Here is a 26,111-nt window from a genome sequence, read left to right on the forward strand (position 1 = left end):
TGTATGTAAATGTATTAAACCAACCGGGTAAAATCGTCCCGGGGGATTGTTTTGAGCGGATCGCGCCATCTGACGGCTTGAAGATTGCTTATGACGTGCCCTATCGCTTTTAATAAAGCTGTGCTTTTAGACACGGCCGTAAGTTACAAGCAAAAAATGCAGATGAAGGCACAAACTATAAAGGTTTGCTACAAAATCATCCTTATTACCATTGCAAGATGGGATTATTCACCAACTGGACGCAAGAGACTGGACACACGTGTGTCCAGTTGGTGAAACTCAAAATTAATCACTGCACACACTTAACATGAATTAAATCACTTAAAATATGCAGGATAGCTTATGATTTGGATGGGAAACTTGGGACTTTAGGGATAATAAAAACTGTCAAAGTGAGAATTCTGTGACAAATGTATTGACAAATAATAGAAAAACAAATAAATACAAAACCATAAATATTAACTTAAACTAAATTTTTTGCGTGCCGAGATACGAGTATTTAACTAATTTTGAGTTTCACCAACTGGACGCATATGTGTCCAGTCTCTTGTGTCGAGTTGGTGAATAGCCCGCAAGATGTAACAGTAACCAAGATGTGATATCTGATCTGGGTCAGACAGAAGTCTCTCAAATGTCTCAAATGTCATCAATAAAACACCGTTTGCCCGAGGCAAGGCCTAATTGCCCATCGCACGCTCCCATAGAGGCTTTAAGCTACAAAACCTCCAAATATATTCACCAGACAATGTACATGTCCAATGCGACCCTTACCCAGAATTCACCTGACAAAACGCCTACAAGGCACACGTTTGATTATTCAACAAACATTTGTACCAACTCCGCAGAGTCAACCCTCAATCGCGAGGGTCAAAAGGGGCCTCCGGCTAAATTGGCCAATTCATTGGTTGAATGGCAAAATCAGGACACCACACCAACATTATTATTTATTTACGGGGACACGCCAATCGAATTACTTGTACAGTCGGGCACATGTTGAAAGAACTGAATCATCTGTTTAATTTCTTTTTTTTTTCTGTAATAAGATTAATTGATTTGGGCTGAAGCTAGAAGTAATCTAGTTTTTCTAAGATCTAACCTGTTTGCCCTTGCTCTATACATGAGTGAATTCATCTAATAATAGACTAAGAGCTAGTGAACGCCAGACCTACGTTATTTTATAAAGGCTGAAAGTTTGTCAGCGCATGCTCCCAACATAGCTAAGAACCATGGCCAAACATGAAGTTTGGGTCATGGTGGCTTTGGCAGACAGACGGTACTAAAGGTGTGTAAAATACCAACTTAATTACGTCAAAGTATAAAGGCTGATTTTTTGATATTTCCTTCAAAATGTTATTAGAAATGACGTCATTAATTGACAGACACCTACCATGAAATTTGTTAGTACTAAGGTTGAATTATCAAATAATCACTGTTAAATGTGATTAATTTATCACTTTCACCGCGACTGTCGGGAATTATTCATAATAACCGGTTATTATTAATAATTTTCAATTTATCACATTAACCGTAACATATGCAATAATTTGGTATGTACCATATGTGTCCCACTATGCGCTGTAGGGTTAATGGAAGGTACAACTTCTTAACGCTTAGGAGTTGTAGGATAATTCACGTCATGCTCCCCGGCGGAACTACTTTTGATTTAACTAGTCTAGTGTAAGTTTCTAAAATAAATCTTCGATATGTCTATAAAATTCTAGTCCTATTTTAAAAAAAAATATGTCACAGGTTTCGCCGTATTTTGTTATTGAAAGTGGTTGCGCTGCAGAGTATCCTTCCAGCGAAACCATCACGATATATCTATTACTATGCATAGTATAATCAAATTTATAATATCAAATAATACTATAACAATTCTATATTAAATTAGGACCCCCAAATCCTCACTAGAATTTATATACGCGGAAAATGTGGTGCCACAAATTTTATCTTCAAAATAGTTGCTAAACGCCTAGAGTAAAGTTCTTAGCAACATTAGTATTAACATAGGTAATGATAATGTTGCTAAGAACTTTACTCTAGGCAACTTTCAGAGGTAATCACTTTAAAATTAGGGATTACCTAAGCCTTAAGGAGTTGTACTTACCTTCCATCATCAGCTCATCAACATGAGATAATTATTTACAGACTCAAATACTTGAGTAACTTAAGAAAAAGTACAAAAAACAATATTTATAGTGCCTCGCGTTCGCACTTTCAGCCACCCTAAAAGCTGTCTGGCAAGGCGAAGGAACCATCAGAAGTGTCTGGCTGATGAGGAAACTTCATCAAATGATAGTTCAAATATTTTATGTAAATATCAGCTTTTATAGTATGACGTAAGTAGGACTACATTTTCATGAACTTTAAGGTGTCTGGCTAAGGGCTGCCACCATGGTAGGTGTCTGTCAATTAATGACGTCATTTCTAATAACATTTTGAAGGAAATATCAAAAAATCAGCCTTTATACTTTGACGTAAGTAAGTTGGTATTTTACACACCTTTAGTACCGTCTGTCTGCCAAAGCCACCATGACCCAAACTTCATGTTTGGCCATGGTTCTTAGCTATGTTGGGAGCATGCGCTGACAAACTTTCAGCCTTTATAAAATAACGTAGGTCTGGCGTTCACTAGCTCTTAGTCTATAAGTCTATTGCGTCTTTATTGACCTATTCTAAGCCTAGATCTTTTATTCCATCTGATTAGACAAATGGTACGAAACTTTTTTTATTACTCAAAGACGTAGTTAAACGTAATCGAATCTACAAGGTAACTTTGTATTCTTTACAATGTACTGTTTATCATCATCATCATCATCAGCTCGTTCTCATCAAATGACGTCTACTGTTGAACAAAGGCCTCCTCCAAGTCTTTCTATGATGAACGGTCCTGCGCTACCCGAATCCAGGTTCTTCCCGCGACCTTTACCAGATCGTCGGTCCACGTAGCAGAAGGCCTGCCCACGCTACGCCCAGCCCGCGTCGCCACTCGAGAACTTTTCTGCCCCAACCCAACGGCCTTCGTCTCTACGAGCTATGTGCCCGCCCACTGCCACTTGATTTTAGCAATTCATCATCAGGTCATTTAGACTTTTCTGTATACAAAGAAAGTGGAGGATTTAGATCAAAAGCACTTTTGACCGGTTTTGACCGATAGTGAGTTTTTACTGTAACATATATTTCTCTCTTTACTATGACATTTTGATGCAGACTGTCCCTTTCTCTCGTACAGAAATAAATGAATAAATGCCATATCACCACGCTGTATTAGATTACCGCAAGCTATGTCGTAATCAGTTTACGGGATAATGTTTTTATCGTTGGTACGTTCCTGTTTCTCAGCTATCATGTTTTTAGACTAGCCTTTGCCCGCGGCTTCATCTGCTTTTATTTCGGTCTGTCACAGTCTTAAGGAACCTACCTGATTTTCAAGTTTGTAGGTTTTGTTACAGTTTCTGAGATTTCGAAATGTAGAAATCTCAAAAACTGTAACAAAACCTACAAACTTGAAAAGCAGGTAGGTTCCTTAGGGTGTAGACATCTGCTAAGAATTTTTACAAAACTACAGCCCTAAGGGGGTAAAACGTGCTCCACGAGTACGAAGTCACGGGCGGCCGCTAGTATCCTAATATTTTGTACAGGGTCTCATACTATCTTTATATTAAACGCATCAAAATCGGTTTAGTAGTCGAAACGTGATTTTTGGAGATATCTCTACATTTCTACGCTTTTTAGGTATCCTCCATAGTATGAGAAATACAGGTTACTCGGCGAAAAAACTCGGGTTTGACTCTAAAAGTTTCGCAAAGATGTTTCATTATAAACTTGCTCTTTCAGCAAATACGAGTAAAGTTTGGGAAAGGACAAAGGTTGTTTTTGTAAGATCTGAGGAGAAATGTCTAAGTACTTTCTTAGGTTCACTTTTTAACTTAATGCGAAGTCCTTTGAGCCTTATATTATTAAGGGAGTGAGGGAGATAGAGAGAGTGAGTAACAGAAAAAATAGATGATCATTCTTATGACATGTTTACGTATCTATCTACATGCGTAGAAGATTTTCTTCATATTTTCACATTTGGTATCTTCTCCAGGTATATTCTTTTAGCATAAAGTGATTTGGGCTATAAATATTAGGAATGTCGTGTATTAGGTCTTAGGTGATTCTGGATAGCGTTTTTTCGAGCTAGAGAGATTTAGGATAGCGTGTTTTCTTCGGAATAGCATTTTTTCTGGGTAGAGTGAATCGGGGTTCCGATTTTCGAAACCAAAATCACAGTCCAATGTGGAATGCTATAGTTACACTTGTACATACTTGCAATCAGACCATCTGTTATTATTCTCATCTAATAAATAATTAATACTAAAAACACAAATAGGGGTTCAAACAAAATGATAAAGAAGTTTTCAATTTCAGAGTCCTCATATAACCTTTATCGGAAATGTTGGCAATCGAAGTAAAACCACAATAAAATTAACCACCAACTATGTCTCTCAAGCACCATAGACCCCACCGTAAAAAAGTAACGCTCATTCAATATGTAGGTACGTATTTGCCCATCATTACAGTTGAAACGGGACACAGCAGAAATGGGTTCAGTAAGGTAGTCCCTAGAAAAGTTGAAATTATCAGGAAATTTTTGATAGATTTGTTTGTAAACCATTAGTTTGACATAACCAGTTTAAAAGTCATCTTCATCATCTCCACTGCAGGAGCATGACCTTCTCTAATTGAAGGCAAACGGAGGATTTGGCCCACATTCCCCACAATGTCTGCCTAAAACATTTGAAAGTCATATTTACACGCAAATATGTACCATCCTAGACTGCATATCACTTAATACCAGGTGCGATTGCGGTCAAATACCTGCCTTCTTATGCATAAAAAAAATCGAACTGCGATGAAAGAGCGACGAATAGCGAAGAACTGCGATTGAAGCGAGCAATGTTCGGTTCGCAAGCGAACATGGAAAATTTTACTCTCTATTACTTTATTTTGACAATTTTAGTCACAAATAAGTTAGTAAATAGATGTGGGACTCTCATAAAAAAGTGGGTCTACCCACGAATACCTTACGATGAGCGAGGACTAAGCCTACTTCACCCTACCTTATTACTGTTGATACGTGAACCAAATAAATACGATGTCTCGTATTTCGATCACGCATTCGGGCACTCCGGTTAAGTATATTATCTACTTTTATGACACTCGTAAAGATCTACCTACCCTCACTCGCTTGAAACTCCCCTATTAGACTAAGACACTGGCTTCCAAAGTTTACACCCGTAGCCCTTAAGGTTTCTCAAACAAAATTCAAATCAATTTGCACATACATAAAGATCTTAACGACAATTAATTAATAATTAATTGTCCGACGGATTAGCAAGCTAAGTGGCAATGGGCAGGGCACATAGTACGCAGAACTGACGGCCGATGGGGCAGCAAGGTTCTGGAATGGAGGCCGGGTACCGGAAAATGCAGCGTGGGACGTCCATCTACAAGGTGGACCGACGACATCATAAAGGTAGCAGGGAAGCGCTGGACGCAGACCGCTACCAATCGATAAACATGGAAAGCATTGGGGGAGGCCCACGTCCGATGATATGGCTGAAATGATGATGATGATGAAAGATCTTAAAATTTAGATTCAATTTCATACTACTGATGATACTAACTTTTCACGCAATCTTTTAAGACGAGAGCGTATTATTTACCTCTATATCAACCGACAACGCACTCGAATCGCCGCCAGGCCAGCGGGTGTCTATGGGCCACGGTAATCATTTACCATCAGGTGATCAGTCTGGTCGTTTGCCACCTGTCCCATAAAAAAATGTTTTTTGAAGGGATATGATGCAAAGACATTGAGAAGCGATGGACTACGCGAATTGAAGCCCTAAAAGGTACGAATGAATATTTATTTCAATCTAGAAAAGTAAAGAAAGTCAAGTAAAGACTTCGCCTTCTTTTTTTAGATTTTAAGTTAAATTTTTCAGTTCGTGATTATAAGAAAGATTGATGAAAACCAAATATAGGCGTAATGAAATTTATTTATTTAATTCATGAGGATTATTTTCATAATTAATAAGTACATAAAACACAGAACATGAGGCGGACTTAATGCCATTCGGCGTTCTTCTCCAGTTATACATTTTACCCAAAGAGGATAGATGTAGTTTTATTATTCTGTAATACAGCACTTTTTCAGGTTCGGTACAGTTAATCAAAACTGAAAACATCGTAATGATTCCCCAACAGGCAACCTCTTATAAACATATTTCCTTAGCAGAATGTGGGGAATAAACAAAGGCATTACCTAGAGCACAGCTGAAATTGAACAACCAGTAATAGAAATAGAAAATGAAAAACAATTCAAGGTTTCTTGAACAAGTTACATTTTTTTGCTTCGTCGTTAGAACTCATAACTTAGAAAAACTACATAATAATAATGTTTGAATGAACGAACGAACGAATTAGTTACTATCAAGGATTTGCCACATTGGATGCTTTCTGCGGGCAGCGGCAGGTCAACGTGAACGTGAACGCAATTCGCATCATTTATGAACCACATTGTCGGTCAGGGCAACAGTCAGCGGTCCGGGCAATACAATCTGTCAGCGGTAGTGCAAGGCGTCAGCGGCGCGGTTTGCGAACTTCGCTCGTGCCAAGTGCCAGCAACATAATTACGCGCGAGCGATAAGGGTAGCTTGGGGTCATTGAACAAAGATGATTTTTCTTTTAGCTACAACAGTTGGTTCGTAAAAAATAGACTGATCTCCCTGACCTACGCCTAAGGAAAGGCTCTCTGATATATTAGTTGGTTTTATGGCGTCGTAAAGAGTGGCGCGTTATTGATGGCGCTGTTGTCGTTGCGGATCGAGGTTCGCTTCCCGAAATGGGAAACTCGATTAGTGATAGGATAATCTGTGAACAAAGGCTATTGCATCAACGTAAGGTATTAGTTACTTGATGGGAATAAGTTATGGTGGTACAGTTTATGAGGAATGACCACCCGGCGTGTACAAACGACAGTATGTCAAGGTGAATACTGTATTTTATGTCGTTGTAATAGGGTCTACTTTGCAACGAAAATGTGTAGACTGCTGTGCTGTTGACTGTACAAAATCAGTTCTATGTTATGATGTAGTTATAGTATCAATATTTTTTGTGTGAGCATATTTTTGTAGCAGTGGTCATTTTTGGATTGAAAAGAAAGAGCATAATACATGATCAAACGAACTTCCAAGTGAAGTTCGATCAGTATTATATGAGTCACTTTATTCGAAGATATAGTTCTAAATATTATATGTATTTTAGAATACATATGTCAGTATAACACGTAGTCCTTTTATTGCTTGAGCAACCATTCGCACACTTTTCAGATTTAACGGTATTCGATGTATCGATTAGAAAATAAAATCAATTTCTACACTGGTATCCCTAGCGCCCCGCTCCCTGCATCGCGCCATCTTTACTTCATTCTTCAGAGTTTCTCCGGATTCGGCAAAACTTAGATGGGCAGGGAATCGGGTGGGACCCTTTTCTATATCTTCGAATAAAGTGACTCATATAATACTGATCGAACTTCACTTGGAAGTTCGTTTGATCATGTATTATTATTTCGTCACTTTATTCGAAGATATAGTTCTAAATATTATATGTATTTTAGAATACATATGTCAGTATAACACGTAGATGTTTAGAGATAAGTTTTGCCGAGTAGCAAAATATTATTAAAGATAATAATTTTGTGTATACCTTATACCGAACCCCAAAGAATTTAAATAAAATAATGTAATATGACAATAATAATTTTATTATGATTATTGTAAATGATTTTATATGTATTAACAATTCATATTAATGCTAAATTAATAATCGTATCTTGACTAATTCGAAACAAACCAAAAAGGCAATAGTACATACCTAGTTCATTTTTAGTATGAGAACGGAACAACTAAGGGGACTGATCTTGTAAACAAACCGATCTAGCAAAAATTTCATTGTTTACTAGTGGTCTATCATAGAACCTAGCAAATGTCTCCGATGTTGATGTCCAACCCGCCGTTTTCCGTATCACGTCGAGTGAGACGCCCGCGCTTTTGGCCGCAGATGTGGCGGCATGCCGCGTGCTATGCGCGTTAAATATCGCCACATCTACTCCACTCGCCGCTAGGACTTGTTTCACCCATCGCGCGATCGTCTGACTCGTCGCTGGTCGGTACGGTGGTTTGAATGTCAGCAAAAAATTATCGTTAGCGTTAGTTCTTACTTGTTCCGTTCTAGATAAATAATCTTTGATAGCAGTTGCTGGACATTATATCCTCGTTTTCACGAAAAAAAGGAAGAATCAACAATGGCTGTGCTCGTCCTGCGCGAGAAGTTTTAATTATGTCAGAAATAAATATTTTAATATCATTGTTACCGATTTTTATATTTTTTATTTTGATCAAAGAAAATGTTTGTGCTCTATGCGCTGTACACAGTGCTAAAAGAATAGTGACATTTTTTGTCAATTTTTCAATGGAAATCTCACTATGGGGCTTCCAATGCGCTATATGATTAAGCACAATTTGGGGGTCCCATGTGCCTACATATTTGGGATGAGTTGGCCGAAGCTTGTAAACTCCTTTAAAAAATCTCGTAATTAATTTATAATTTCCAATATCACAATTTAGTAATAAACCTAATGCAGCTCTGTGGCTGTTAAGGGAACCGTATGCCGCACCCTGATTATAAAGGTTTGTAAGGAATGACAAAATCACTGATTCGGGACAAGTGTTGTATGGATCTAAATCTAAACCTATGCAAAATGGCCACCATAATTTATATGTGCAGCTATACTGTACAACAGTATTTTGAGCTAGCGAAGATAACATTATTTCTAATGCTTCCTCCGGGGTTCCTTTTCTTAGAAAAGACTCCCGGAGAGCCTCGCGACACCCAGGGTAAGTTTGAGCTGTTGCCTTCTCCTGCAAAAGAAAGTTACTATGTGGTCATTTGCATCGAAATAAATAATTTCTGATTTACACATGTCCCTTAAGAATGGGAACCATGGTTGAGAGGGCCAAAAGGGGAAAACAAGTATGCCTTCTGCTCTGTCCGTCCTAATCTTTTGAAGGCACTTTGGTATTAGGGTAAATGGGGGGAAGGCGTAAAAAAAGTAAGGATGCCAATCTAGGGTAAATGCATCCACCTTAAATGAATCTGGGTCCCGCATCCAAGATATATACTTTTCACACTTGGCATTGGCGCGAGAAGCGATCTCTGGTAATTTCATTTAAATAGGGGAATTGAATTCCTCCCATTCGATTTATGTAACTGATAGCTGTGACATTGTCACAACGTAACAAAATAGCGCATTCGCACATTTCTCGGGCAAATGTTTTCAATGCAAGGAATGCTGCCTTGAGTTCCAAATAATTTATGTGAAATTTCAGCTCGTCTACCTTCCATTTACCCCCTGTCCGAGTGTCATTACAAAAGGCTCCCCAACCCTGCCTAGATGCATCAGAAAATATTTCTAATACAAATGTAGGTTTTTCCAATTGATTTTTATAAGTAAAAATATTGTTGGCCCACCAAGTAAGATCTGGCAATATTTCAGCCGTGGGTGTAAATTTTGCACCGTAGTTATTATGGTTTTTGAGTAACGCTAAATGTTTCTCCCTTTCCAGTAATTTAGTATACATCCAGCTATAGTTAACAGCTGGACATGCTGCTATCAGCACTCCAATCAACTGTGCAAATTCTTGGATGGAGCATCGAGGTAGGGTCAGGAATTTTTGGACGAGAGTAAAAATATGTTTTTGCTTTTCGCTGGGTAAACTGAGGGACATTTCAATAGAGTCAAAAACAAAGCCTAAATATTTACATTTGTTAACGGGATTAAGATGACTTTTGTCATAATTAATGACAAACCCTAAGCATTCTAGAAGTTTTCGGGTCTCTGTTACGTTGTTTAGGCACTCCTGATAACTGGAACCAATGCACAAGATGTCATCTAGGTATATAACCGATTTAAAACCTCGATTTCTAAGATAACCTACAACCACTTTCATAATTTTTGTGAAAGTTCTAGGTGCGGCAGAGAGACCATAAGGCATTGCATTAAACTCGTATGTAATAGTCTGCATGTTATTATCCTCGAATTGGAATCTTAAGTACTTTTTATGCTTGGGATTAATCGGAACTAATAAATATGATTCCTTCAGGTCTATTGTGGCCATGAAACAACCATGTGAAATTAAAAGAGAAACCGTCCTATAATCTTCCATTTTAAAATGTGTTTTTTGTATGGATTTGTTCAACGATTTTAAATTCAAAATAAATCGACTATCTCCATTAGGTTTCGGAGCTAGGAAAATGTCCGATAAATATTGATTTCGAGATGGTTTACATTCAGTAATGGCCCCAAGATGGAGTAATTTTTGAATAGCTTTGGACATCTCAGTCTTTTCTTTCGGTAGCCAGTTACGATGCCTGTCCGCCACCATATTTACCTTTTTACAAAATGGTATTGGGTAACCATCTCGAATCCAATTTAAGACAAGTCTATTGTCAGTTATATTACACCAACAACTATAGAAATATTGCAATCTACCGGCGTGTACCTCTATGTCCGAGGGCCTGCACGGGGAGGTTTGTTCCAAACTCTCGATGGGTTGAAGCTGGTCTGTTGCGTCGCAGGTTTCTGATTCGTGTAAGGTTTCCTGGAACCTCCGCGCCCCCCCCTGTTCGGCGTCGAGCGAGAGGGGCCTCTCCAGTTTCCCTGAGGCCTTGTCGTACGTGAAGCCGATGTACCTGGATTCGTCTTGTTGTCCGGTTTCTTAATTTGGGATCCTTGCTTTTCGATGGCTTTTGAGGCTTTGATTTTTTCTGGCAAGCCAGCACCAAAAAGCAACTCGTCACGTTTAGTATCCTGAATCAAGTTTAGGAAGGACTTTTCTAAGCCTTGTGTTAAAGACTTTGTTCGCGTTTGCGTTTCTGAAGCATGTAGATCTGATAAGACCCGACAAGCGTCTGATAAACATTTAATAGCTTGTATCTTATTGTCACTCGTGAGCAAAAGTGTCATAGCTCTATTGATCGCCGTGAGGCCTACACCCAATTGTTGTTGAGAACATTCGATCTTTTTGTCTCGTGTACGAGCGAATTCAGAAACTGCAGCAGCGATTTCTGGATTAAGAAGAGGAGCTCGAAACAGCTTGCAATTTTTTGGTATAGCATATTCCTTAACTAGCTTCTCTTTTTGTTCCTTATCAGGCAATCCTTTGCGCAGGATTGGAGCCCATCTCTGCGCTAAATCTGGGTGTATGTCCTCTCCGTAGGTAACTTCTTCCGGGAGAAGTTCCCCTAAAGCTATGAGCACGTCAGGGTCTAACGAGGGCAAAGTCGTGTCTAATATCGAAGTCTCTGGATCATTATTCGACTGATCATTATCCATCAAGTTCAACCCCTGATCTGACGTAGACGCCTCAAGATCATTATTCGACCGAGCAGTTGTTTCACTGTCTGCAATATTCTCGTTTATAGCGACACGTAAAATAGACGTTTTTGGTAAGTATTTGCAAAATAAAAAATAAAAATTAAATGGCTGAGACAGTGAGTTGTTTTGTCATGGCAGGTTGACTCACGGTCAACTCTAGTTAACTGATACCCTTTGGTTAACTCACGGTTAACTCTTGGGCCAAATTCGCTTTTGGTTGACTCACGGTCAACTCTAAGCTTCACTATTTGAATAAAATAACTTGTGATATGATTTGTAAAACATTATAAAATAATATCGACAAAAGTGGGTAGTGATGAAAACTTTTATGCTTACCCAAGTTTTCTTCGCTGTCCGATGAATCCGAATAAACAATAACACGTTTACGACGTTTGCTTTCTTTACTTTTAAGTTTTTTTTAATCTTTTTGGTATAATACGCAATTTGTTCTTCTGCACTACGTTTAGGCATGATTGCTAATAGGAATAGGTACGTATATTAAGTGAGCGAAGCGGCGTTCCGTTGCGCGCACAATAAAAGAATGAAGTAAAGATGGCGCGATGCAGGGAGCGGGGCGCTAGGGATACCAGTGTAGAAATTGATTTTATTTTCTAATCGATACATCGAATACCGTTAAATCTGAAAAGTGTGCGAATGGTTGCTCAAGCAATAAAAGGACTACGTGTTATACTGACATATGTATTCTAAAATACATATAATATTTAGAACTATATCTTCGAATAAAGTGACGAAATAATAATCTAGATGAAGTTGGTATGAGTGTTGGGAACAGGCATGTATACTTACATACATAATATAGTCCATTTTTTTATAGACATCTAGCTTTTTACCCAGGCTTCGCTCGAATTGTTGTTTACATGCACACACAGATTTGATAGCGCGCGTTTTAATAAACTTATGTTTAAGTGTATAGCGCCTATCAGCTGAGGTTTTATATTTCCAACGTAAGAAAGACAACAAATCCACCATTTACCTCTGGTAAATCAGATAGGTTCGTTCTCCTACAGAAGAGACTTTGACCTGATGCTGATACATAAATACAGCTTATATAGCTTATTCTATCTCGAGCTGTCATTCTTGAGTTTCCAATAAAGTGGTAATAATATATTATGACTCTCGACTCAAGTACTGAACTCATATCGGTCAGCCCGGATTACGGTCCAGACTTTATGACGTCATCGTTTACGAGTTATGATTTAGCTCCTTATTGGCTGAACTATTACGTATTTTTCATAAGCTGCTCCTGGGATAATCTTAGGTTTATGTTGGCTTTAAAGAGGGACGTATTGTTTAGAGGAAAAACTGTGTGCAGTTATGAAATATAGATCGTTTTATCCACGAAGACGCGCCCCAGCGCGGGGTGCGGGGAGTTTGATCCAAGCAATCCGAGCGTCATTATTGTAGTGTGCGAGTGCACTCATGGATAATTTTGCGTGTACCGATAACACTCAAACATTCGCGGAAGAATGGTGGGGCGCGTCTTCGTGGATGAAACTATATCAAGATGTTTTTCTTCTTTTATTTAGAAGAAGTCGTTAATTTATGTCTTCAATCTAAATAGATAATGTTTGGTATGAAATTACAAGAGGGGCGACATTATATGACGTGACAGAGCATACAAGTTTGACGGCCGTATTCACAAACGATGCTTGCTTATGTGAAGCAGCAAATCAAACGCACGACGTTGAATAGAGCTCTGTGATTGGTTCGTGTGTCACCTTTTGCGTCCACGCGCACTGTGAGACCTCGAGAGATTTTAAGTTATTTCTTACAAACTTTCGTACATCCTCGGTGTCACATGTATAGGTACCAAGTTCCTCCTATAATGTGTCACCCTAAAGCTATGTTACAACTATAATATACTTACACAGAAATGATCATCAAAAGAAATTGAAAATTGAAACTGTACGTACAATTTAGATTTTACAAATTATCCCATTCCACATAATATTTCCAGACTAGTCCACAAATTATATCCAAGTCCTCCGAGTTGAACACCAACTGTCAGACACACTAGGGCGCGCTATAAATCCTGCTCCTGTATCGCTGGAGGAAATTTAAAGTCCACATAAATATGATAGAGAAAGATTCTCTCACGAATGCGCTTTTATTCTTTTATTCGGATTTATCTAAAGTCGTGAATTAGGTTTGCGAATGCTGCGTTTAGTGTAAAAGAGATGTTATAAATAAAGGACAGAAGTAAATGAATATTGAATTGATAGCAAAGAAAAGAATGGTCAAAGTAAAATATAATGTATAGTCGAGAGCACATCCTACTAATATTATAAATGCGAAAGTTTGTATGGATGTTTGGATGTTAACCTGTTTGTTACTCTTTCACGCAAAAAGTACTGAACGGATTGTGATGAAACTACAGTAAGTATTATTATTTATAACCCAGAATAACATAATTATCTATACTAATATTATAAATGCGAAAGTAACTCTGTCTGTCTGTCTGTCTGTCTCTCTTTCACGCTTAAACCACTGAACCAATTTTGATGAAATTTGGCATAGAGATAGTCTGAGGCCCGAGAGAGGAGGAGAAGGATAGTTTTTATCCCAGTTTTTGAAACAGGGACGCGCGCAATAAAGTTTTTCTGTGACAAACAAAATTTCACGCGGGCGAAGCCGCGGGCGGAAAGCTAGTAGGCTATAATTTATGACGATCTTCTGTGACAAACAAATTTCACGCGGGTGAAGCCGCGGGCAAAAACCAGTTACATTATATTTTTGCTGCAAATAAAGTCAATCCTTTCACTATTAGAATCCTTTTTTTTACGAACATGGACATTTTTTTTTTGTTAAATACTCGTATCTGTCCGTATCTACCCATGGGAAGGCGAGGCAAGCCTCTATAATAGTTATCAAAAATAAAAAATAATCGAATTAAAAGTGTCTTACATGTACATGGCGCCTGAACCCTAAGGTTTTCAGACCGACTGCACATTATGACGTCATAACTATTAACTGTAAAACGAAATAGCCGTAAACCATTTGACTACCGTCGAAAACATGTTAACGAGTTCCAGTAACTGTTAACTGTCAGGCTAAAATAAATGGCATGTTTTGCATGGTTTACTAGTGTCTAAGTGTCAATAGGCAATGAATTTCAGTGGCTTTTTAAAAGAGTAATTTTCCAATTTGTACATTCTACTAATATTATAAATGCGAAAGTTTGGATGTCTGGGTCGATGTTTGTTACTCCTTCACGCAAAAACTACGGAACGGATTTATTTCCACCAAATATTTTTTCTCTATACCAGTTACAGGATTATAAGAAACCCATTCGTTTCCCCATGGCCCTAATATTAGTTACAGATGATATGAATGGCAGTTAAACCTGAACGTTTTATTTCACGCATTTATGGCAGTTGTCCACGTGCCCAGAAGAATAATGGTCGTTTTCACCATCAATCCCTAATTTTTAAGTGACCCCTATGAACACAAAATTCCTGTATGTGTTACCATAGGGATCACTTAAAAATTAGGGATTGATGGTGAAAACGGGCCTCATTCATTTACATTTAAGTTTAGAATATAACGTGATATTATTCTACCCTCAAGAAAGGCATGAAACATAAGGAAATCAAGTTGTGGCAGATCAGTACCTTGTATTTTTACAAAGATGAAAAAGATTCAATGGTCAATCAGCTAATCCTGTTCAATCATTCTCATGACCAAACACAGGCTTTCTCCCACAATAGTTAAAACACGACCTTGGAAACAAGAATGTATCCCAAGAAAAGTAATTAGTTAACCATTACGTCATTGTTAACTCGAACACGAGTTCAAACAGTCCCCAGGGGAGGCAGGGGGCTCTAAAGTCTTATTTACAACGTTAGGTGTAGGCTCCGCTGTTCAAAATTTTACGACCAAACGTATAGGATTAGTTGTATTACTAGATGTGACAAGGAAAGAGAGAGAAGGCAAATAAGATTTTAAACTTTCGCGTTCCATTTCAACTAAAATGGTCAAGCAGTGAGTACATAACTTTTTTTGTAACTCATTAATAAACGTCGCGTTAAGACCCGTGTCTTACTATTTTAGAGAAGGCATATTTCATAGTCTATCAATTACCATCACTATCATCATCATCATCATCATCATTACAGCCACAGGACGCCCACTGCTGAACATAGGCCTCCTCCAATGACTTCCATATTGACCGGTTTAGCGGCCTGCGTCTAGCGCCTTCCTACTACCTTTATGATGTCGTCGGTCCACCTTGTTGGTCCACCACCATCATCATCACCCAGTTTTTACAGCTGGAGCACAAGCATCTTAAATTCATCAGAGGCAAATGGAGGATTTGGCCCATAATCCCTATGCTGGGTAGACGGGTTAGTGAAGCCTGAAATTCGCATATTTGTACCTGTTGTAAACCAATTCTATTTACATAAGCAACTATTTGTAACGCGCCATCTATGGTTATTCTACTATTCTTTGAGTTTTCTTTCCAACAGTACCTTAGCCCTTTACAACATGTGCGTCCACTGCAAAATAGGGCAGTCTATCAAATTTGCTACAAATTGGCTGAGGTCCTATTTTTAGACCTCTAACTTATCCTTAAAGAGATAAGGATTTCCTTTACGATTCCCTTACGCGAAAAAATATATCAGGCAGGTAGTTTAACAACTCACTAGATCGGTCCCCTAACACACCCCGTGATTTAGGTATATCTTTTTCTTAACATATCAATGCCTTTATTGGTCATTTGTTAACTCACATGGCACTGAAAGCTTATTCATTCTTAGCTGCTAAAACCTATTTTCTCTAATCATCTTCTTTAGAGTGCAGTGACAGTTAAACTTTCCTTCAGGATTTTATTGAACCCTCACTAGTAAATTACGTTTTTTTGGCTGAGCTGTATATCCTGATGCAGGAGTTGTGTTCTTCTTCTTGTCGTGTTGACAGCAAACCTACACAGTGTCAGCCCAAAACCCCGCCACAAGAGTGGCGCTGTCAGTAGCCTTCATTAAATCTTCTTGCGTGCAGTTGTTTGGGCACGCAGGGCACGACATCATGTGCTTCGTCGACTGGGGAACAAAACCTCACTTGCGCTCCAAGTTTGAGTCATCCAAGAATCCTCACCTGAACAGGTTGTTCTTACTACGGCCGACCTGCGTCCGAAGAGTTGCATTGTTAGTAACAACAAGTAATGGTAATAATTTAATTGCGTCCTTGCTTCTTATGGGATTTGATCCTGAGACCACTAGCTTTTTGTGTATCTATGTACAGAATGGTCCGCATTTCACTGTGCAATATACTTCATACAAAATTCGTGTACGGTGTGCAACGTGCTTCATTTATAAGTCGTATTTATGGTGCAAGAATCGCGTATATACTCGTATGGTGCAAGAATCGCGCACTCCAACAATGTGAATCAAGCTCCATTCAAGACCGAAAGAAACTCCAATTCACTTCCAGCAATATATTTCTCGCGCTCAGCTTGCCCTGGTTTTATTTATTTTACTAACACCCGCTGTGTACTGTATCCTCGAATATTCGCAACAGTACCTATTTGTGTTAGCGTAATGTCCTCCTTTTGTTATTTACCAAATAAGCCCGGATAACTTGCGTCGACATATTTTATTTAGAATAAATATGCAGAAGTTTTATACGCGGAAAAGCGAATAAACATTCTGATATATTGAGGGACTGTGTGTGTACATCCGTATGTTATTGCCAATCGAAGTATAGGGCGAGCTGTAAATATTTCAGAGAACTAATCAGACCTGATTTTTGTATACGCTTCGTTATACGCAATATTTTGGCAAAGTTACGGCAACGTTGCCATTTTATCTTGAAAGGGTTTGGAATAAGGGTGGGTAGTTTTGTATTTTCCTGGAATCAAGATTACCTGACTGAGTAAAGGTTATGTTTGACCATCAAAAGAATTTTGTTTTTAACATTCTTGGAAAGGATTTCAGTGTTATAAGTAGGTTGAAATGAAAACCGTTAAAATGAAATGAAAAGAAAGACGTCTAAATAAAATTGTTCTTAAAAGTATGAAATGTAAGTACCTAATTACTTTTAATCATAAAATGTATCCCAACAGTGACAAAATAAACACACTCAAATGAAATAATTACAGAATTATTACCGTAATTTTTGTAGTAATTACCACATAATGTTATACATTCACGAGGGTAGAGTGGGGTGTTTTAACTGCTATATGATGGGCCTTTATGGAAATGAGTGGAAAGATAAGGGATGCCGGGGATAACGCTCTCATGCCATATTTAGAGCTTCCGAAGCTTTTTCCACTGATTTTTATCTGTTGATGAGGTTTGAGAATTATATGCCATGAAAAATGCTTATTTTATTAAGTAATCCCCCGTTTTGGATTACATTTTTGTATAGAACAGTGATATTTAGGAGCTTCTGTACAATTACTTACCGTAAAAACTAAGCAGGGCTTGACCCCTTTGGAATTCAAACCTGCAACTACGTATTTATTTTGTATATAGTTCTGGGCGTGTACCATCAGATTAGCCATTCCTTCCCCATATTATTATTAAATTATTTAGTTTCTAACTTTCTACTTATCTTTGTTACTGCATAAAGAAGGAGTGTCACATACCTGTAACAATAATAATAACAATACATAAGTAAATAAACTTTAAATAATAACACATATTATACTTAACAGGGAAATGTTTTATTCGCATAATTTCACAGCTGTCTTAAAAATAACTCGTCATCCTACTAAATAAAAGGTATTTTTGTTAATGAAGCCGACTAATCTTAATTTGTTAAAGAAAAATCTAATAAGTAATTAAGTGCCGTAATCTGGTCCTAAATACGCGATTAAATAAATTGTGCCAGTTAGAAATGCTGGCATTAAAGCTTATAATATGAGCAAGTTTCAGTAGTTTCTCTAGAAAATTCCTTTTTAACAATACCCGAATGGTGAAGGTGTCGGATTGGCCAAGTCGAGATCCGGGGAACGCTGCAGTGCGAAACGTCAAACCCTGCCACTGCTGGAATATTTGACTATTCTGGTGAACCCACTTGCAACACAAGCATATAAGGAATATAATAATAATAATAATAAATAATAAATAAATTTATTCAGTTAAACATTTGGATCTAACAAGGGGTGAACCCTGACACCGAAACTAGTAAAAAATACTGTATTTTCAGTGTCAGTGATTCCTCGACATTTGTGGGCTAACATAGAAATATTTAAGTTTTACATGCTAGCGGTCTTATTCATAATCATTTTTCACATTTTATCAAATGCTTATTAGAGGTTTATAAAACGTTTGATAAAAATTGTTATTCATAATCGTCATTTAGCGCTAAAATCCTCTTTTATCTGTGTGATAAGTTATCGAGAGCTCGGGCCTTGTTTAAAGCTCTAATAAACCTATTTTAACCTAACTTTTATAAATGTCATTTCATATGAATGTCACTTCGTTGGTTTATTTATTCAAAATATCCTTGCTGTGATCCTTGCTTGTGAAAATGAATGCTATAAATGCAATTGTGCATTTAGCCAATAATGCCGACCCAGCGCGACGTAGAAAGCTCTACCGCCAACGAAGCAACCCATTCGATTTGCGGGACCTAAATTTTAAAATAAAATATAGGTTCAATAAGGACACAGTGCGCACCATCATAGATTTGGTGGAAGATGATCTGGTTCAGAGCGCTAGAGGTGGTGGCACGTGTCCTGAACTGCAAGTTTTAGTGGCCATAAGATGTTGGGGACGTCGTGAGGTAAGCACAAAAAAGTGTTTTATTTTATCCCTTTGTCGTGGCTGCTATAATTATTTTCATACATTTTCAGGTACAAGATGATGCTGGTGACCTCCATGGCCTAAGTCAGCCGACAGTGAGCCGGATATGCGCCAGAGTCGCGCATGCAATCGCGAATAAGGCAAATTCCTTCATCAAAATGCCTATCACTATAGGAGAGCAGGAAAGAATTAGTGCCAAATTTAGAGCAATTAAAAATTTTCCTGGGGTGATAGGAGCCATAGATTGCACCCACATTAAAATTAAAAAAACCGGAGGTGACATGGCCCAGTACTATATTAATAGAAAAGGCTATTATTCCCTGAATGTTCAGGTAAAATATATTTTGATTTTATACAGTTTACAACAGAGAAAGATTTGTTTTAATAATGTCTATAATTTTTACTTTGTATGATCTAAATTTTAGCAACATTCAACACTATATTATTGGATGGATTACCTACAGGATACTGTTTTTTTTATTTTAGGTTGTCTGTGATGCTGACCTCAAAATAATGGATATAGTGGCTAGATGGCGAGGCAGTACACATGACAGTCGAATTTTTATGGAGAGCAATATAAAACAACGATTTGAGGATAGGCAGTTTAGAGGACGCCTTATTGGCGATTCGGGCTACCCTCTTCTGCCATATCTATTTACACCTATTTTAAGGCCTAGTCGTCCAGAAGAAGAAGCATACAATAATGCTCACATCTCAACTAGGAACACTGTTGAAAGGTGTTTTGGGGTGTGGAAGCAGCGGTTCCAATGCCTACTCCATGGCTTACCAGTAAGCCTCCAAAATGGAAAAGCTGTGATCATAGCATTGGCTGTATTACATAATATAGCCATTGATATGAATGACACATTGTTAGGTAAATGTTATCAATTTGACTGTACATAAGGAATACAAATCTTTATGACAAAATGTTGACAAATTCATAATATTTTTCAGAACAACATATGGAGCAGGTCCCTGTAACTCCGCAACTTTCGACGGAGAACAGTGTTCACGACAACCGACCTTCATTGTTGAGGCGTAGGTCGCAGTTGATACTACAAAATTTTATAAATCAACATTTTTGAATGGTACTAAAATACATTTTGATAAATTCCAACGATTTACTTTTATGTAATGTCATTTGAGTTCATGAAAATGTTGTATTTTAATTTTTCAGATACTGTTCCTGGCATCTTAATGAAAATAAAAAGAATATTTGATTGAAAAATACCTGTATTTCAATTTTCAGTCCAATTTGTTACTATCACAAAAACAAAACCTGTAGTTCTCTTTAAAAAAGCAATTATTCTGCAAAAATTCAAAACAAATTACTTTATATCACTAATTTAAGTACAATTAGTTTCAACAAACTTACTTATTAAAAATCACAGTTCAATTCTTTAAAACAAAGAAATTGCTTAAGTATAAACGTTTCTATTCGGAGGTTATCAACCTTCTACATTTAAAACAAAATAACCATAATTTACACTATTATTATAAAGGCGAATGTTTGTGACTAGGCATATGTGTATTTACTTTATATCACTAATTTAAGTACAATTATTAAACTTACTTACTAAAAATCACAGTTCAATTCTTATAAACAAATAAATTGCTAAAACAGATAGATTATATAGTCTCGAATAACATATAGGCTTCTTTTTATCCTGGAAAAATGCACAGATCCTGTAGGTTACAGAAATAGTAGTCTACGCAGGCGGAGTCGTGGGCAACAGCTAGTTAATAGTAATCTCAAACTCTTATTAAGTTATGACTAGTAAACATATTCATAGCCGTCTAAATATATTGCAGAAACACAATCAAAATGCGGATTGGAACTGCATAAAATACAAATTAAAAACAAACAGAAGTAAGGGAGGAACTAACTTATTATTAGAATCTGTTAGTACTTGAAAAACTTTAACATCAAAAGACTTATTATTCTTTATTAATGTGAGTGTAATATTTAAGTTTTTCCTGTAATAATTGATGCTCAAGATCCAAGTTTCTCCCTTTCTTCCGTTCGTTTTCCATTTGAACTTCATGCAGTTCAATCCGGCATTTTGATTCTGTTTCTGCAATTTCGGAAATCCTAACTTTGCTTAAATCAATTAAGCCTTCTTTGTTTAACAGTTTCCTTTTTTTTTTGATTGCTGGTGCTTTAAAATTAGGTTTTGCTTTATTTTCTTTTGCCTCTACTTTTTTATTTTCTTTATCTTCCAATATGCCTCTAGTAGTACAAGCATGTGTATCTTCTATTTCTTCATCAAGTACCACCAATTCATATTGGATTTCTTCATTATTTATCAATTCCTGATCTTGCGTATTTTGAGTTGATTCCTCCTCTTGAATGTTAATTAATTCACTTTTATTTGAGTCCGAGTCAAATCTGTTAACATCGACTACAAATTCATTGGGCAACCAAGATGCTATATCATCAGCCCTATCGTCAGGCACTGATAATGGTGGACCACCGCCAGTTTTAATTTGAGCCTGCCTAGCAATGGTCTTGTCTTTCTTCGCACTGATTTTTATGAGGCTCCATTGCGATTTTAACTGGGTAATGGAGCGGTTCATACCAGCGCACATTGAATTAAACCTGAAAAAGAAATGACAGGATTTTGAATTACAGGTAAAGGCAAAATTTTATATTGAAGGCAGAAATCAAAAGATGTACCAACGTTGTTTGTAAATCAGCCCAAGCCGCAACCTTCCGTTTATTCGTGTTAGTGTCTGTATTTTTATTTTCGATTGCATTTACTCTTTCTTTCACCAACTCTTTCAGCAAATACTGAAAAGCAAACACTAGGCGTCAAACATAAATAAAACCATGCTACAAAAATTAGTAGGCACTTTATCAGGCTAAAAATAAGTACTACCTTATCTTCCTCCAACCAGTTTTCTGATCGTTGCCTTTTAGGCGGTCTGTTCTCCTTCGTCATGGACATAATTAGTATCCGATGTAACTAGCCGGGTCGTCGTAAGAGCTTATTGCAGAGTACAGGGTAAGAGGTACAGAATCCAGAACATACAATCCCAAGTTTTATAAAAGTTTGATAAAACTTGGGAGTTGATCGAAAAAACCGAAAACTTTATTAAATTTTCGTGCCAAATGTCAATGTCAGTAAGTAAAACGTCACAGCTGCCAATTTTTTGTTTTTTTTTTCTGCGATTTGTCTATGATTTTACATGGTCCACCAAGTTAAATCACCAAAAAAGCTGTTTTCGTTCATTCTTTTTGTATAGTCTGTGGAAAGAAAATATTAAACTCTGTTTTAGCTATCAAAGGTTTATAAACGATTATGAATAACGTTTTTTATCAGAGGTTTATAAGAGTGTTTTAAGCCTATCAAACGTTTTAGCTAATGTAGGTTTTAAACCTATATTAGCATTTTATTATGAATAAGACCGTAGGACTATAACATGGAAATTTCAGCTGGTAACATAAAATAACATTAAGGTGATATGAATAGGAGCGATTTTACAGAACATTTTATAATCATGTGTGTGTGTGTGTGTGTGTGTGTGTGTGTGTGTGTGTGTGTGTGTTTGTGTGAGTGTGTGTAGCAAACTTTAATGGGTAAGCAACTATTTTAACAGATTTTCAGTATCAGCATATGACATCTTCAATAGGCAAGCTGTAGTTTTCTTTTTTACCTCGAATCTATTGAGAGTATAGATATGTGTAGACTTATGTATCCTGTTGTATATAATTGAGGAGAGGGCTGCATATTGACGTCTAGCTAAGGCTGTACGGCATTTTATCGTGGGACACACGTGAGTTGAGGCTCGTCGGTGATTAAGGACATCCTTATATAGGGATGTGTGAGTGCCAAGTTCTATGCAAAATCCAGGAGGTTAGATTTAATTTTGACTTGGCCAGTTTTAGATCTTCACAGCTCATGACATCAGGCACTCATTTAGATCTTCATTCTTTTTGCGGCGAAGCCCACAGCCCAGCATAATTTTTGTATTGAACTTGGCTCTCCTTTTTTACATTTATGTTTTTGGTGGGATTAATATTACGAGGAAGTCAAGTTAAAACATTCAACAAAAAAAACTGTTATTTGTAGCAAGCAACACTCACTTATTGATTCTAAGTTGGTCTTACTAAGCCTAATTTTACTATGCCAATGTCTTTCAAGGTCGCCGTTTGAGAGCGGAAGTAAAGCATATAATTGCAGCCCTTGGTAACAATGCTTAAGCAGGCACAATACTTATTAAGATAAACGCGTTTCCATGTTACTGTAAGGATTGTGCAGTTATAGAAGCGATAAAGCGTTATAATAATATGTTTTGAAGTTGAACAAACGTCGACTGTTGTGATTTATTCAGAGCAAGCTACATGGGAACCAAGATCAAATTTTCGAAGTGAGAATCACAGATTCATAAATGTTCGAAGTGAGAATCAATGAAAATGTACTATATCGGTGATTTTGAAAGGAGCATCTGAATTGTATTTTCCACAACACCATAAAAGCTTTTAACAACACATAAGATACCTCAATGGATACGCAGATTTATCTTTAATGAAATAAAACATCGCCATAATGCGGTATTATACAGGGTGTTAGGTAAATGGGTATATGAGCCGACTCTAGCCCATGTTTACATGGGCATATAAATGGTATAGTGAAGTCAGAAATTTGATATCATCATTTTAATTTTTTTAATTTTCATACAAAATAAATTTTATAAAATGCGATTTGTATGAAAATTAAAATAATTAAAATTAAGATATCAATTTTCTGACTTCACCATACCATTTATATGCCCATGTTAACATGGGCTAGTGTCGGCTCATATACCCATTTACCTAACACCCTGTATATACTACTATCCCAACTAATATTATAAATGCGAAAGTAACTCTGTCTGTCTGTCTGTCTGTCTGTCTGTTACGCTTTCCCGCTTAAACCTCGCAACCGATTTTGATGAAATTTGGCATAGAGATAGTTTGAGTCCCGGGAAAGAACATAGGATAGTTTTTATCCCGGTTTTTGAAACAGGGACGCGCGCGATAAAGTTTTTCTGTGACAGACAAAATTCCACGCGGGCGAAGCCGCGGGCGGAAAGCTAGTAGTAAATATACCGATCTCTTCTAGACAATTATCTAGAAAAGTAAATAATGTTATATTTCTTTTAACCCTTGTCGTTTAATCTACTGGTTTTACTTCATTTGCTATTGGAGAGCATTCGATAAAGAATAATAAGAACTTACTAAGCTAATATTTACAACTGAACACCAATAGTTGAAATAACAGAGCGATAGAAACTGTTTCATTGGACAACTGACCTAATTCACGGAAAATAAAAGCATAATATGCTTTGAATTAACAGAGAACGAGTCAAATATTCCGCTACGATATCATTATACGCTTAACTTAGATATAAATGAAATTACTTTGTAAACTGTAAGTATATTTTGTCACGCGAACGTTCTGGTATGGTATATTTGTTGTTTGAACTGGTATTTAATTTCTTCTGGGAAGCTACTGTGTTTATATGAGGAGGGTATCCTTAAAAAAATACATACAGCCGAACATAATAACCTCCACCTTTTTTGAAGTCGGTTAAAAAAGAGGACGCAAACGTAGACAATTTTGTGTATTATACGGAGTAAATTATGCCCTCACAAGATGATGTGCTTGAAAAACAAATACACTCGACAGCAAATAAATCGCACCACCCGCGACGCGAACTTTAAAGATTTTCTTTTGACACAATAATGGTGCCCCAACAATGTTGGTGTTATTTGAAAGCCCAATAAATATCCTTAAAGAAAAACACATTTAATTTCTTAATAAATGATTAACATATACCATAAATGTGACTTGAAAAAAGACCTCACTTTGGGCTCACCTCTGGGATAAATTAGACCAAATTTTATGGTTATAAAACCAAATAATGATCACACGTGTCCTCTTTAACAGATGGATAGCGATTAATCCCAACCTAACAGTTTTATAGCCATAAAAGTTGGCTCAAGCGTAACTATCTATTTTTTGAAGAAGTGACTCTGGATCCTTCTAAAGAAACATTTTTGGGGTAAAAACCTTTCCTATAATGAAATGAAGTTTAGAACTAGGCTTTTGAATGGTACCAATATTGGTGTGAAGTGGGGATGCATACGTTTGAAAGTGCTTGTCGCGGGTGGTGCGATTTATTTGCTGTCGAGTGTATTACGTACATGTGCAGTCAGCGTCAAATAGTTAGTGACACCCAAAGTGGCCAAAAAGTTGAGAACACAACCTTATTCCAATTGTAACAAAGACGTGTTGCGAACTTTTTGGCAACTTTAGGTGTTAAACTATTTGACGTTGACTGTACACAAATGAGCAGAAAATGCCTCCTATCGAATAAAGGTAAGTATGATGGCAGAAAAGTTCTTGAATGAAGATTGGATACAGTTCAAACTTCAAATATCATTAAAACTAATGTTTTCAACGTAAAATTTAGTGTAGGTTCGAGTGTATTCTAAAAGAAATTGTCATTCCACTGAACTTTTACAATCAAAATAGAGCTTTAATTAAAGATAATTTGAAGTTTTCTCAACTTTATTTTCATTGAAGACATTGACATTAATTAGATTTGCCTTTATTAAGAGGTGTTTAACCTGATATAAAATTAATGCGCATTTAAGCTTGAATAAGTGTAATATGGGTATAATGAACTCCAGTTTACGAAAATATAAGCACGATTTTCTTGTTTATATCTAAAAGTTTAAACAGGTTTGGTATTAGGGCTGATTTGCACCACCTTATTTTTAACAATAACCGGTGCTTTTTGTATGAAGTTTGGCAGATTTTTGACGTTTGCCAAAGTTAAAGAAAAGTAAAAATTCATTTGTTAGTACA

At 36.9% G+C, this 26,111-nt stretch overlaps 2 protein-coding genes across 4 annotated transcripts in view; one reads left to right on the plus strand and one right to left on the minus strand.

Annotated features, from left to right (window-relative positions):
• LOC135081163 (brain tumor protein) overlaps positions 1 to 26,111 on the minus strand; it is a 666,947-nt gene that overhangs the window by 370,300 nt on the left and 270,536 nt on the right. The window lies entirely within an intron of this gene.
• On the plus strand, positions 18,709 to 20,463 carry LOC135081296 (putative nuclease HARBI1). Its single transcript, XM_063976027.1, has 5 exons — positions 18,709 to 19,234; positions 19,305 to 19,586; positions 19,741 to 20,128; positions 20,209 to 20,342; positions 20,432 to 20,463. Exons 1-4 carry the CDS (start codon positions 18,980 to 18,982, stop codon positions 20,337 to 20,339), a joined length of 1,056 nt encoding a protein of 351 aa, XP_063832097.1. The 5' UTR covers positions 18,709 to 18,979; the 3' UTR covers positions 20,340 to 20,342; positions 20,432 to 20,463.

The sequence above is a fragment of the Ostrinia nubilalis genome, chromosome 19 (assembly GCF_963855985.1).
Source record: "Ostrinia nubilalis chromosome 19, ilOstNubi1.1, whole genome shotgun sequence".
In the NCBI taxonomy this organism is placed as follows: Eukaryota; Metazoa; Arthropoda; class Insecta; order Lepidoptera; family Crambidae; genus Ostrinia; species Ostrinia nubilalis.

Excerpts from the sequence above, each read along its gene's own strand:
- LOC135081296 (XM_063976027.1), top strand. The coding sequence starts at position 18,980 with ATGAATGCTATAAATGCAATTGTGCATTTAGCCAATAATGCCGACCCA. Across the intron at positions 19,235-19,304 it reads GATGTTGGGGACGTCGTGAG|GTACAAGATGATGCTGGTGA; the intron begins GTAAGCACAAAA and ends ATACATTTTCAG. Across the intron at positions 20,129-20,208 it reads TATGAATGACACATTGTTAG|AACAACATATGGAGCAGGTC; the intron begins GTAAATGTTATC and ends AATATTTTTCAG.